The following is a 14,537-nucleotide window of genomic DNA, read 5'->3' as shown; positions in this document are numbered from 1 at the left end:
AATATTGTCATGACTTTAAAATTCAGTAATGGATTTTAAAGCATTAAATATTGTAAATTGGAATGCTCGATCTCTTAAAGATAATGAAGACGAGCTATTTAACTTTTTGAGAGTTCATAACGTGCATATTGCCGTTATAACTGAAACGTTCCTTAAACCTGTCCATAAGGTTAAGAAGGACGCAAATTACTTGATTTATAGAAATGATCGTCTTGATGGACCCTGTGGTGGCGTTGCCATCATTATTCATAGACGAATCAAACATAAAATTCTTTCTTCATTTGAAACCAAAGTTTCTGTTGAAACAAAATTTGGACAACTTACGTTTATAGCTGCCTATTTGCCATTCCAATGCGTAGGCCAGCAAAATAATTTTCTCAAGGGTGACCTCCAGAAACTTACCCGTCATAGGTCTAAATTCTTCATTATTGGTGATTTTAATGCAAAACACCGCTCATGGAATAATGCTCAAAGCAATTCCAATGGTAATATTCTGTTTGATGATTGTTCTGCAGGTTATTACACTATTCAATATCCAAACAGTCCAACATGCTTTTCTTCTGCAAGAAATCCCTCAACTATTGATTTGGTCTTAACTGATTCATGTCAACTTTGTAGCCAACTGGTTACCCATGCTGACTTCGGTTCTGATCACCTTCCAGTAACTTTTGAAATATCCCAAGAAATAATTTGTAATCCCAACAGCTCTACTTTCAATTACCATAGAGCTGGTTGGGAGCAGTATCGAACATTTATGGAATATAACTTCGATCCAAACATTCCTTTGCAAACCAAAGATGAAATTAATTATGCTCTTGAATCTCTTACTACTTCTATAGTTGAAGCAAGAGCTGCCTCAGTACCAAAATGCGAGGTTAAATTCGATTCAATTATAATAGACGATGATCTTCAGCTCTTGATCCGTCTTAAAAATGTCCGTAGGAGACAATTTCAAAGAACACGCGATCCTGCCATGAAAGTTATCTGGCGGGATTTGCAAAAACAAATTAAAAAGCGATTCTCTGCCCTGAGGAACAAAACTTTTGAAAATAATATTTCTAAATTAGACCCGAGTTCCAAACCCTTTTGGAAACTCACAAAAATTTTGAAAAAACCTCAAAAGCCTATTCCAGCGCTTAAAGAAGGTGGTAAAATTTTGATCACAAATTTGGAAAAAGCTCAGAAACTTGCTAAGCAATTCGAGAGTTCCCATAATTTCAGTTTGGGTCTTACTAGTCCTATTGAGAATCAGGTTGCTCGGGATTTTCTGAATATTTTCTCTCGGGAAAATATTTTTGATGATTCCTGGGGGACTGATTTGGACGAAGTAAGGTCTATAACTAAAAAGTTTCAAAATATGAAAGCTCCAGGTGATGATGGAATTTTCTATATCCTCATCAAAAAACTCCCAGAGAGTACCTTGTCTTTCTTGGTAAAATTATTTAACAGATGTTTCCATTTGGCATACTTTCCTGATAAATGGAAAAATGCAAAAGTTGTTCCAATTTTGAAGCCGGATAAAAATCCAGCTGAAGCTTCTAGCTACCGTCCAATAAGTTTGCTTTCTTCAATAAGTAAACTTTTTGAAAAGATAATTTTGAATAGAATGATGCTTCACATCAATACGAACTCAATTTTTGCAGATGAGCAGTTTGGATTTCGCCATGGGCATTCAACTACTCATCAACTCTTAAGAGTTAACAATTTAATTCGTTCAAACAAATCTGAAGGCCACTCAACTGGAGTTGCTCTTCTAGACATAGAAAAAGCATTCGACAGTGTTTGGCATGAAGGTTTGATTGCTAAATTGAAAAAGTTTAATTTTCCACTTTATATTATGAAATTAGTTCAAAATTATTTAACTGACAGAACTCATCAAGTAAATTATCAAAATTCCAAATCTAATCGACTACCTGTTAGGGCAGGAGTTCCTCAGGGTAGCATTCTTGGGCCTATATTGTATAACATTTTCACTTCGGACCTCCCTGATTTGCCTCAGGGTTGCCACAAATCTTTGTTCGCTGATGACACAGGCATTTCCGCTAAAGGAGGAAGTCTTCGTGTTATTTGCAGCAGACTGCAGAAAAGTTTAGATATTTTCTCTTCTTATTTACAAAAATGGAAGATTTCTCAAAACGCTTCCAAAACTCAACTTATAATATTTCCACATAAGCCTAGAGCTTCGTTTTTGAAACCTAGTAGTAGTCACATAGTCACTATGAACGGAGTTCCAATTTCCTGGTCAAACCAAGTGAAATATCTTGGATTAATACTTGACCAAAAATTAACTTTTAAAGATCACATTGAGGGCATTCATGCCAAATGTAACAAATATATAAAATGTTTGTATCCTCTTATAAACAGGAAATCCAAACTTTGCCTGACGAATAAACTTCTAATATTTAAACAAGTTTTTAGACCGGCCATGTTACGCTGTGCCAATATGGTCTAGTTGCTGCACTACCAGGAAAAAAGCACTTCAAAGGATTCAGAACAAAGTTCTGAAAATGATTTTGAAGTTGCCTCCCTGGTACAGTACTACCGAAGTACATAGAATTTCGAATGTTGAGACTTTAGAACAAATGTCCAACAAAATAATTAATAATTTCAGGCAAAAATCGTTGCAATCCTCAATTGCAACGATTAATTCCCTTTATACTTAGATAAGATTAGTTTTAGTTTTTAGTTTTAAGATATCAATTGTTATACTGACATGCAGGTTAAAAAACCTGTTTAAAATACTGAATTGCCAAGACATGAACAATGTAAAAACACTTAGATATATATCATAACAATTAAGGCTGGTACGTTACTGCAGTAACTGGAGCACCTAGGTTAAAATGAAATGTAATTTATTTTGAATTTGGAACAAATAGAGTTAAAAAAAAAAAAAAAAAAAAAAACAATGAGTTTCTGCTAACAGTAGCTAACAGTTACTACGTAATTGGCATAATGAATTACTCATTAATTAGTGGTGCCGCTTTTATTGACAATGGGTTCACTTTGACTCATAAATGGATGTTTGATTCTTACCGTGCACATGACAGTATGCGCTAGTGTGTGTAAAGTTATGTTATTAGTGTAGTGTTCGTGAGATCCTCTGGGGGGGGGGACGTGCTGTCAAATCAGCCTACTGATTATTCTTGTATGAAACTGGTTCCAAACGTAAACAAACGCTGTATGTTTCTTATGGCGTGTTTACGTTTGGAACCAGTTATGCGAGGCATGCGAGGTAGGCGACGATTGTTCGTATTTGACAGCCACCTCCCCCCCTTGGAGATCCTGCTTGGAGAACTCAATATGGACCATCAGGTCTGTGCCATAAAAGGGAGAGTACACAATGGGAACGAATGATAAAAGAAAAAGTCAATCCGAACGGGTTTACCCTGGAAGTAGAAAGCTAAAAGAGAATAAAAGCACAAGGTTAACCAGTTTAACTCACAGGATGTTTCAAAATGACTCAGAAAATTTCCTCCCTATAGGAAAAATAACTCATTTTTGTAAAAAGTAAGGTTACTCATAGCTATGAGTTAGCCGTGCATGTTGCTGATGTAATATTTTTCCCGATGTTTTATCAAAATTCCCGGTTTTTTCCCGGTTTTCCCGATTTCCCGGTTCACTGGTCACCATGATCACGCCAATTAATATTAAAATCTCCAGCCAATAAATATTTAATTTACTAGAATCAAGGAATGTCTCGAGCTAATTCTTTAAGACTTCAGAATCATACAAAACACCATAATTACCCATCTTCATGCCACGCACATCTGTAATGCTCAAGAACCAATTGCCATCAATAACTTCGTTGGTAAGAAGGTTGAATTGAACACCGCCAGAATCTTGTATGGTTCCAATAAAATTCCCGGTTCTTCCGAGTTTCCCAGGTCAGTGGCCACCTTGAACATACGATGGAATACATTCTTGTATACGTTGACGATTTAATCTGTAGTCATATACGTTTCTATCAGTGGATTGATATACTACTGTTTCAAGCCCCATCCCCCCTCCGCCGATGTGAATCAGCCATAGACAGACAGACAGACAAACATCAATCCAGTAGAAATCTACTGCTGGGCCCTTTAAACCCAACTACGAACTAATCAACCATCAAGAGCTAGTTGTTTTGTTTGTGCATAGGAAGATAGATTCCGACCTACTGCCCAAAACCAGTTTGTCATGTTGGCAAAGGGCGTCAACAACTTTCGGAACCGGTCACATCAGCTGTGAGCTCACGTGGGAAAAACCGTTCGGAAACAGAAACCAACTTGTTTTCGTTTCCTCTCTAAATCCTTCCATATTCGGGATGATAATCAGTCGGAAATGCGTAGTTACACATGCACCACAACTGAATCGTTCCCATTAGATAGGGCCAAGGCAACGTAGAAAGCTCGTCTATCTCCCGAGCGCAATGCATCATGGTACACTCTCGTTCACTGCAGAAGCGAGTGGCGTTATGGTCGAATAAAATGAGCAGCAAATCCACAGTCCCCACCGGCTTATCAGGCACTTTTGGGATCGATCGGCACGGTTCGAATTTATAAAGTTAGCCACCACCAGTGGTGTTGCGTTTAGTTGCTGCTAGTCTTCCGTACGAATCAAAAGTATCTCAAGAAACACCATGTTCGTAACACCGACCATCTTTCTGTGGTTGATAACGGTCGGTTTGATTGCCATCCGGTGCTACAAGTTCCTATTTGATAAGCCGAAAAACTTCCCCAGTGGACCGCCGCGAATTCCGTTCCTGGGCGGCTATGCCATCCTGCTGATGATCAACTTTCGGCACGTTCACAAGGCTGCGGCCAAGTTGTGCGAGTACTACAAGACCAACATCCTCGGCATTTACCTGGCCAGCTTTGAAACGATTGTGGTGAACGATTTGGCCATTGTTAAGGAAGTGCTGAATCGAGTGGAGTTCGATGGCCGTCCGAACCTGTTCCTGGCCCGGATGCGGGAGAAGAACTTCCAGCGCAGGGGGATCTTCTTCACCGAGGGTCCCGACTGGAAGGAGCAGAGACGGTTCATTCTGCGCTATCTGCGCGACTACGGGTTCGGCCGGAGGTTCGACGAGCTGGAAGCGGAAACCAATTCGGAAATTCTCACATTGATCGAGATGCTCCGGTATGGGCCGAAGCACGCGCACGAGAGTGAGTTCATGACGAAGGATGGCGGTTACGTGATGTGTCCGAATGTGTTCTTCGCGTGCTTTGCCAATGCATTTCTGCACGTGCTGTCCGGGGAGCGGATCAACCGAGACGAGGCCGGAGTGCTGTTCGAGTAAGTTGTTGGAAGAACGGTGTGTGCCGGTTGTGAATCGGAAAAGCGTGGAATGTGTTCATTTTTGTTTGCTGTTAGTGCATAATATGCTTTGAGCATGGGCATGATTGACCGCCCACGATTGCTGATCTGTTATTGCCAGATCAGCTGCAATAGAGATTAGTGATGTTTAACGCACGCAACCTAGCGGATGTATTGCCACGTAAAGTTAATTATTATTTTCCTTTGGCTAACCTAAAAAATTTATGAAATTAGATGGGTGAAAATGACCTTGACAGCGATTTGTTATGTATTTTTCTTGGATTTTAACTAACACGCTCTCACATATCGCACCAATTCAACTGGACGTGGTAATCTCTCTAGAGATTGCTAAAGTGTGATTGTGTCAGTTATTTGTATTCATCAGGAAAATTTTCCGCTATGAAGTTTTTTTTTTCCTGATGAAACCATTTTGCGTGACGTAGTGTGCGTACAGTAAACGTCAGCAATCTCTATTACACAGAGAACAAACAGATGATGTTTAGGAGTAACATTCATCATCAATGTGTAAAAACTGGAGATCTAATATTTAGCAATAGTAGTGCCGGCCGTGTCCGAATGCAGGTCAAATAGGGAATGGGAAGGAATTTGTTGACGTACCGGCTGTACCGGCGAACTTATTCCACTTTAAACGCATTTGTTGTGCATTTGTCACTTCTTTACCGCATCCTCGAAGTTTTCGCTTGACAATTGCCCAATATTTTTCGATCGTTCTGAACTCAGGGCAATTCGGAGGATTAATCTCTTTGGCGACTAAATTAACATTAATTAACATCTAGTACCTCCTTAGAGTAGTGGCAGCTGGCTAGATCCGGCCAAAACATAACGTTGGTCTTGTGTTGCCGAATGAAGGGTAAAATCCGCTTTTTCAGACACTCTTTAATGTAAACCTTCGACGTCATTGTGTGAGATGTGATGAAAACCTTGGTTTTAAGGCCACAACTGCAGATTCCTTGCCAAATCATTAGTTTCCGAGCAAATTTATCAGCAAAAACAAATATATACCTGGAAGGGACATCCCCACGACCAGTTGACAGGTAAAATTTTCGTCCGGGGATTTGTTTATAATCCATTTTGACATATGTTTCGTCATCCTTTAAAATACAGCCATCAAATTTCGTCAAAACTCGTTCGTATGGTAATCGTGTGTAATCGGATGTTTACTGGCACAAAAAGACTTATATCCTTCTCTTGAAAGGATGTTGGAATCGTATTTCTTTGCCAAATCACGTATGGAGACACCTGGGTTGCTTTTCACGTACCTCAACACCTTGCTCCTCAGCTCTTTGTTCCTAGATGATTTATGATAGATTTGAGATTTTATGATAGATGCGTTGTGCTCTATCCACACTCAGAGTATCCTTGTAACGTTTGATTACAAGACTCACCGTTGAATTTGGGAATTTTAACACTTTTGCTATTTTTAAGGCAGACCACGAAGGGTTCTCTAGATGTTTGTGCACAATTAATTTTCTTTTCTCAAGTTCCATGATCCGTAATTTCGGGATGCATTGATCAATCGAGAAAAACTTTTCACCAATTTCTTCGTCAATGAAACATCAACAAACAGCATGTCAAACGTTTTTAGTTCCAACCACCAGGGGCGCGGTGGTGTATTAAACCGTGCGTCCAGATTTACTTTGAATCGAGCTTTATCTTTGTTTGCTTTATCCGTCATGTTACATGGGGCGCCGCCGGGATTTTCTGAGGCATAAAATCTCCAATTACTATCCAATCTTCATAGTGATCCTATAATGCGTAGGTTTTGTTGATTGCATCCGCTCTTTGTCCACCGTGGGGTTTCTGGGATACAATTTCCTTTTCACTACTCCTTGTTGTTTGATAATGGGATGAAGTTCGTCTCTTTCGCTGTTCCCTGTAATCCTGAAACGGTATAGAACCATCGCGATCGACATCCATTCGGTGATATCTAGGTGCTTCACCGATTCCTCCACCTTCTCATATTGGGACTTGATGATGGCACTCTTCAGCAACACGTTACTTCGGCGTAGAGTTTGTTAGGGGAAATCTTCAAAGGCTGTTCATCCACTAAAGATCCTTTTTTTCCAAAATCTCCTCTACATGCGACAACGGATGCCACGTAAGCCACAATACATCACATAAGATACAGTGATTTAAAACTGTTGTTGGTTGTTGCTATTGGATCCAATCACACTATAGTAAACCAATTTTGCGTTAACGATTATAAATACTCCCCTTGTGGATGAAGCCTGATGCCGAACTTGATTGATGACGTCTGGTAAATTAGCGAAATATGCAAGGGGTAATCAACTCTGCACACTGTGCCGGAGCACATCGTAGCACACTGATCGGCACGTTCATTGCTTTGTGTTGCCATTTTACTAATCGTTGCTAAGGTTTACTACTTTGTTTACTTCAAAGTAAGGGGGAAGTTTTCTTTTTCAGTTTATTCTTTTTGTCGATTGTCCACCGAGGTTGTACCAAATCCAGGGCTGTTACAAGATTTTCTAAATTTGATCCGCGAAATCCGCGACTTCAAATACTAATCCGCGACAAAAAAAACTGTTTTCATTGCCCAAAAATAGCACTTGTATACTAGGGGAAATGTCTCTAATGTTGGCCTATGGATCTAAGATTGGGTCCATCGCTAAAAATCTACTATTTATCAATTTTATCTAGATGAACGCGTTATTGGGACGTTACTAATGAATATTTTTGGTTGCTATGGAAAATTTAGTCGATTGCTGAATTTATGTATGGACCCAAATTAGGGACACTTAGGCCGACATTACCTGCATTTCCCCTACTACATGGCATTTCAAGCTAATTGCTTATATAAGGCCTGTACTCGAAAAAAATGCACCAGACAAAAGTGTTCGCCAAAAATTTATTATAAGTTGGATTTTCTTGAAACTTTCAGGGAATGAACTAATACATATGGATTATGTTTCGGCATAATTACTTTATTCAATTTCCTTTCCATCGCTGAAAGCCCGCACCATTCCCTTAAGGCCTCTCATTACATTTTGTGCAATGGTGGAGCCGACCTTTTTGGTCACTTTCATCCATTCTTTCTTCAACTCCAGCTCGTTCTTAAACACCTTGGACGATTTTCGAACTTTGGCCTTCATTATGACCCAAAATATTCCCACCGGACGAATCTCTGGTGAATTTAGGAGGTTGGCGGTTTTTGGTACAAAAACAACGTTATTGTCTCTGTACCAATCCAACGTCGATCGCGCGTAATGGCATGATGCCAGGTCCGGCCAAAATAATGTCTCGCCTCTGTGGGACCGCAGGAAGGGCAACAGACGCTTCTAGAGGCACTCGGTGCGGTAAATTTCGCTGTTGATGGTACCCATTGTGATGTACGGTTTACTCAGTTTACCACATTGGCATATGGCCTGCCAGAGCAAGTATCTTTTGGTGAATTTGTCCACTTTTTCCTTCCTTATGTCCTCCGGAACATCAAACCGTGATTTGGCAACGTAGAACTCCAGCCCCGGTATCTGCTTTGCGTCTGCCTTGATGTAGGTTTCGTCATCCATAACCACACAAATCGGTTTCGTTAACCACTCTCGATACAGCTTCCTTGCGCGGGATTTGGCCGCCGTGTTTTGTTGATCACGCCGGTTCGGTGCCTTCCGGACCTTGAATACACGAATCCCAGCTCGTTTCATGGTTTGCATAACGAACCAGGCGGAACACTTTGCCTTCAGAGCCGCGTCGCTAATCGAAAGGTTCGAATTCCGCTTGAAATAATCCAACACCTTCCGGGCCTTCACAGGGTCAGCTGTCTTCGATTTTCTTCCACTTCCAACCCGAGACACAGTTGTATGGGTGGTTCCCAGTTGTCTTCCGATCCATCTCATGGTCGCAGTCGGATTTTCCATGACGACGCGCAAAATTCTCCGGTGATTTTCTTCTTGTTTCGATGACATCTCAATAACCACTGAACCGATTGTTATGAAATTTTGCACAATAAACTAGTTATACCCAGATTTTCATCAATTTTTACCCACGGATAAAAAAGTTACACACGGATAAAAATGGTTCATTTTTTTCGAGTACAAGCCATAGTAGCATATTAGAATTTTGCCTGCTCGCAACTTAGTGTTCTTTGAATTACTTTCACATTTTAATTGATAGCTTTCAATGCCTGTACCATCCTATGCCCAAGGAAGTAGAGACATTTTCCAACCCAAAAAATTAATAGACCGGACGGGAATCGAACTCAGTGAGCTCCAGCTTTGACTTGCTTTGTAGCTGCGCCTTTACTGACTGAGCTAAATGAGTATCGTTTGTAACCGTTGATTTTTTTTAAATAACATTATTAAATAACATAGTATAAATTCTGAGTAATTAGCGAACATAATAAAACACCCCTACATTATGAAATTCTATTGAATAATACCGGCCTAGATTTAAAGAAACATTATTTCGCATTCCTTTGAAATGCAAATTTTCTTGAAAATTAACCTTTGCGTCTCTGACGTATTTTACTGGCCTAAATGTTGAAGTTAATTTGGCTCTAGTTTTCTCAATTTTTTACCGATTCAAACCAACACCCTGCACATAATCGAGAAATTGTCAGAGTTTCATAAGTCACACTTGTTGGTCACGTCGCGGTTGTGTATTTACACTAATATTCCTTGGGGTCTGTCCAATGGTGAGACATTTTCATGATATTTTATTCATTTCTAATATGAACCTAGCACTTTTCGTTGTCAAATCATAACCGAATCGTATGTATACCGCAAATTATAGGTTTTCCAAATCGTCCAGGACATCAGTTGATTTGTTCTACTAGATCAACCAAGACTGCAATAATGTCTGTAGTATCGTAAAATGTCCAATCAGATTCAAAGTGTCTATGTGGATCATTCATGATCTATTTCCGAGTAATCGAGATGTTCAAGGTTCTTCAAATCGTCCTGGAGTTCAGATAATTTGATACAAGATAAACCGAGATTGGGACAATGTCTTTAGTATCAAAATATTTCCAGACATTGCCATGTATACCAGATGTTTTAAGTTCTCCAAATCGTTCTGGGCCTCATAGCCTAGTCAGTAAAGGCACGGTATTACCAAACCGGCAGTTTCGATTCCCGGTCCGGTCGAGGGAATCTTTCGGGCTGGAATTTTTTTCGAATTCTCTGGGCATAGAGTATCATTGTGCTTGCCACACAATATACGAATTCATGGATTGGTATTGGCATCGAAAGCTCGCAATTAATAACTGTGGAAGTGCATTTAGAACACTAAGTTGAGAGCACGCAATAAGCTAATATGCACTAAGCAATAAGCTAGAAATGTGAAGATGATGAAGATGAAGAAGAAGAAGAAGAATCGTTCTGGAGTTCAGATGATTTATTTTACTAAAGGGTGATACGGTCAAAATTTGGTCAAGGGAAAACGCGTGTAAATCGGTGAAATCGTTTATTTAAAAAATCAAATTAAATTTCTTTTTCAAGTTCAATTAGTATAAAATTCAGGAAAAATATTCAGTTAGGCTTCTGCTTTTCCAAATCCGAATTGCCGGGCCTTACGCTTGACCCCTGCCATCAGATTTTGTACAGCCACCTTGTCCACCTTCTTCGCCGCAGAAAGCCAGTTTGCCTTGAACTGCTGCTCGCCCTTAGCAGTTTTTTTGGTCTTCTTTAGGTTCCGCTTGACAATAGCCCAGTATTTCTCAATTGGGCGGAGCTCTGGCGTGTTGGGAGGGTTCTTGTCCTTGGGAACCACCTGCACGTTGTTGGCGGCGTACCACTCCATGGCCTTTTTACCGTAATGGCAAGATGCCAAATCCGACCAAAACAGTACGGAACAACCGTGTTTCTTCAGGAAAGGCAGCAGACGTTTATTCAAACACTCTTTCACGTAAATTTCTTGGTTGACAGTCCCGGAAGCTATGAAAATGCTGCTTTTCAAGCCACAGGTACATATGGCTTGCCAAACTAGATATTTCTTTGCGAACTTTGACAGTTTCATGTGCTTGAAAACATCTGCTACCTTTCCCCTTCCTTTTGCCGTATAAAACTCCTGTCCCGGAAGCTGCTTGTAGTCGGCTTTGACGTAGGTTTCGTCGTCCATTACCACGCAGTCAAACTTCGTCAGCATCGTCGTGTACAGCCTCCGGGATCGCGCTTTGGCCGTCGTATTTTGTTTATCATCGCGATTTGGAGTCACTACCTTCTTGTAAGTCGATAGTCCGGCTCGTTTTTTGGCTCGATGCACGGTTGTAGACGATACACCCAGCTTATTTGCGGCATCTCGGAGAGAGAGGTTAGGGTTTCGCTTGAAACTACCGGCAACTCTCTTTGTCGTCTCAGCGGCTTCCGGTTTTCGATTTCCCCCCGATCCAGACTTCCTGGCTGTCGACAAACGTTCCCCAAACACTTTAATTACATTTGTAACGGTTGATTTGGCAACTTTTAGCGATTTTGCCAACTTTGCGTGCGAGTAGCTCGGATTTTCGCGATGCGCGAGCAAAATTTTGATACGCTGCTCTTCTTGCTTGGACGGCATTTTGACAACTGAAGAGTGAATTCCAAAATCAAAATAGGAGCAACATTCTACACACACACACCTTCAAAATGAGGGGTGTTCAGGTTTTTTAAATGCAAAATTGAAAGAAATACGTCAAGTTGATATTGACCAAATTTTGACCGTATCACCCTTTAGATGAACCATGACTGGGATAAAGTCAGTAGTATTGGAATATGTCCAAACAGATTCATAGTGTCTATGTATATGGATAATCTTTAATTATTTCCACGTATACCAGATGATCTAGGTTCTCCAAATCGTCCTGCAGTTCAGATGATTTGTTTTACTAGATCAACAAAGAACGGGATAATATCTAGGTTGGAAATAGGTTGGCATTATCCACATAGACACTGCAAATTTGTTTGGGCATATTTCGATACTACAGATATTGAATTAGTCTTGGGTGATCTAGTAGAAAAATAATCTGATATCCAGAATGATTTCAGAACCTATAACATCTTGTTTACGTAGCAATAGGTCGGGTACAATCCACATTGACATTTTGAATCTGTTTGGACATATTTCAATACTACAGACATTATTGCAGCCTTGGTTAATTGTAGAACAAATCAACTGAACTCAAGGACGATTTGGAGAACCTAGAATATCCGGTATACAAGGCAATTACTCGCATATATACGATTCGTTTATGATTTGACAACGAAAAATGCTATGTTCATATTGGAAAAAAGGAAAATGTCTCACATTGGACAGACCTCAGGGAATTACCGTGTAAATCCGGTGTGATTTATGGAATTGAGATCATTTCTCAATTATTTGCAGGGTGTTTGGTTAGAACTGGTAAAAATTGAGAGCCAAATGAACAACAAAATTGATGACAGCAAAATAATCCGGGACGGAAAGGTTACAATGAATTCCACATTTTTTGTGACAGCACATCAGTCCCTTCGCGATTCTCGCGACATTATTTAAAGTTTCTGCGATTTTCACGACAGAAGGTTCAAATCCACGACAAATCCGCGAAAATCGCGAAATGCACGAGATTCGCGAAATCCGCGCCTGTTGTAACAGTCCTGAACAGTGTGTGAACCAGCCCAAGGCTGAAAGTCTCTTTAATAAAGAAAAAAAAAGCCCTGCAAAGCATAATAAAAGATTGCACAATTGACGAGACTCTCTCCGTGCCCTGGGGATGGACCTCTAAAGAAAGTCTATAGGGTATTTGACGGATGTCCAGTTTTGAAAGGATTTATGTTTTGGGGGAAATCCAAACAAATTAGTCAGAGTCCCCTGCCGCGTAAAATAGGCCTGCTTACCTCAGATGGCCATAGGATCCGAACCGAATGCAAATTGTATAGGTAAAGAGAATTGCAGAATCCAGTTCCTATTTGCAACATTGATGTATGGTGTCAACAAGAACCCGGTGCAGAACGGTCTTGCCATACTGTAGATGCATCTGCAACCGCAGCAGTTCGTCCCGGAGAACCACTCGGTACGATTGATGGTCCACCAATCAGTCAGCCGTACAGCTCATTCTATGGACTGAGTGGAGGCTGGTGGATCCCGTATTATTTAGCAGCATTAAGAAGGATTCTGCTTGCAGAATTGTAAAAGTAACCGCAACGGAGGTAACGAAGCCAATCTGAACCGCGGTATGAATAAACGCAATCGGAACCGCCAGCAGTTTCAGGGCTATAAATGTGCAATTCCGGCAAGACCAAGCAAGGATGAAAATATGAATGAATAACAAACAGAGACAAAGCGGATCAAACGATGACAACCGGTATCAAGATCCTGGACCAGCATACTGGGATACTGTTGGATTATAGTCGATGGAAGATGTGGATGAACGGATTGAAAGTAAGAAGTAGAGAGCCATGAGAAAGACGAAGAAGAACAACACCAGTTCGTAAATGAACAATCTCAGCGGTTTGGGCCTCCAGTTTATTTATTAGGGTGTTCAAAAGATCAAAGACATTTAAAATCGCAGTCGTTTGATTCTCTCACCAAAAAAATGTATAGCTCAGTAAGACGAATTCAGTACCCAACAGCGACTGCTGACATTAGGAAGCTACTGAAGGTCTATTGCTGCTTCTAAACACTTAGAAATTACTATTTTTATACGAGACGTAATTCAGCTTTGACGTAAATCATGGAAAGTAAACAAACATGTCATGTGAAATTAAGTGTCCTGAAACTGAAACATATGCAACGCGACAAAAAGTGAGTTTGATGGAATTAATTTTCTTGTCCTTTTAAACTGATTCTTATGTCAAAAGAGCCGCTTACATGTGTCGGTGTCAGGGCACTGAAATTTACATTACTTTTTCGTAGTGTGTACTATCGCTGGTGGGAATTTGAGGTCGAATCCTCAACACAGCGGACACAGCTTTCGGCACAGATAAAATATTCGGCACGTATTGAGATGTGCAGAGTTGTTTAAAATTGACGCAGCAGATGAAAATTGCTTCCATCTCCACCTGTAGTCTACTTCGATCGGTCTGTGCATAATATGCTTTGAACTGTGAAGATAGCTGTCTATCGTACGAAAGTGCAGTGCACTGTTGGTTATGGTTGATTCGTGCTGCCGCATTTGAAACTTTCCCTAACATTTTCGATACGGAAAATATATATGAAAAAAAAATCCGTTTCCATCTCCGTGAACGGCAGCCGTGAACCAAGACTGGGCATAGAGTATGGTTGTACTTGCCACACAATTATACTAATGTCAAAAT

At 40.4% G+C, this 14,537-nt stretch overlaps 2 protein-coding genes across 2 annotated transcripts in view; one reads left to right on the top strand and one right to left on the bottom strand.

Annotated features, from left to right (window-relative positions):
- Nucleotides 1–14,537, top strand: part of LOC135710264 (uncharacterized) — a 47,144-nt gene that overhangs the window by 27,041 nt on the left and 5,566 nt on the right. Inside the window, exon 5 of the mRNA XM_065232783.1 lies at nucleotides 4,583–5,274. Within this exon, the coding sequence (XP_065088855.1) occupies nucleotides 4,583–5,274 (692 nt within the window). The remainder of the gene's footprint in view (nucleotides 1–4,582; nucleotides 5,275–14,537) is intronic.
- Nucleotides 1–14,537, bottom strand: part of LOC135710278 (uncharacterized) — a 98,799-nt gene that overhangs the window by 79,714 nt on the left and 4,548 nt on the right. The window lies entirely within an intron of this gene.

The sequence above is a fragment of the Ochlerotatus camptorhynchus genome, unplaced genomic scaffold, assembly GCF_037179485.1.
Source record: "Ochlerotatus camptorhynchus isolate MF236.1 unplaced genomic scaffold, CSIRO-AGI_Acam_v1.1 ptg000374l, whole genome shotgun sequence".
NCBI classification, from domain to species: Eukaryota; Metazoa; Arthropoda; class Insecta; order Diptera; family Culicidae; genus Ochlerotatus; species Ochlerotatus camptorhynchus.
The sequence above is the reverse complement of the archived record's forward strand: the minus strand, read 5'-3'. Positions and strand labels throughout refer to the sequence as shown.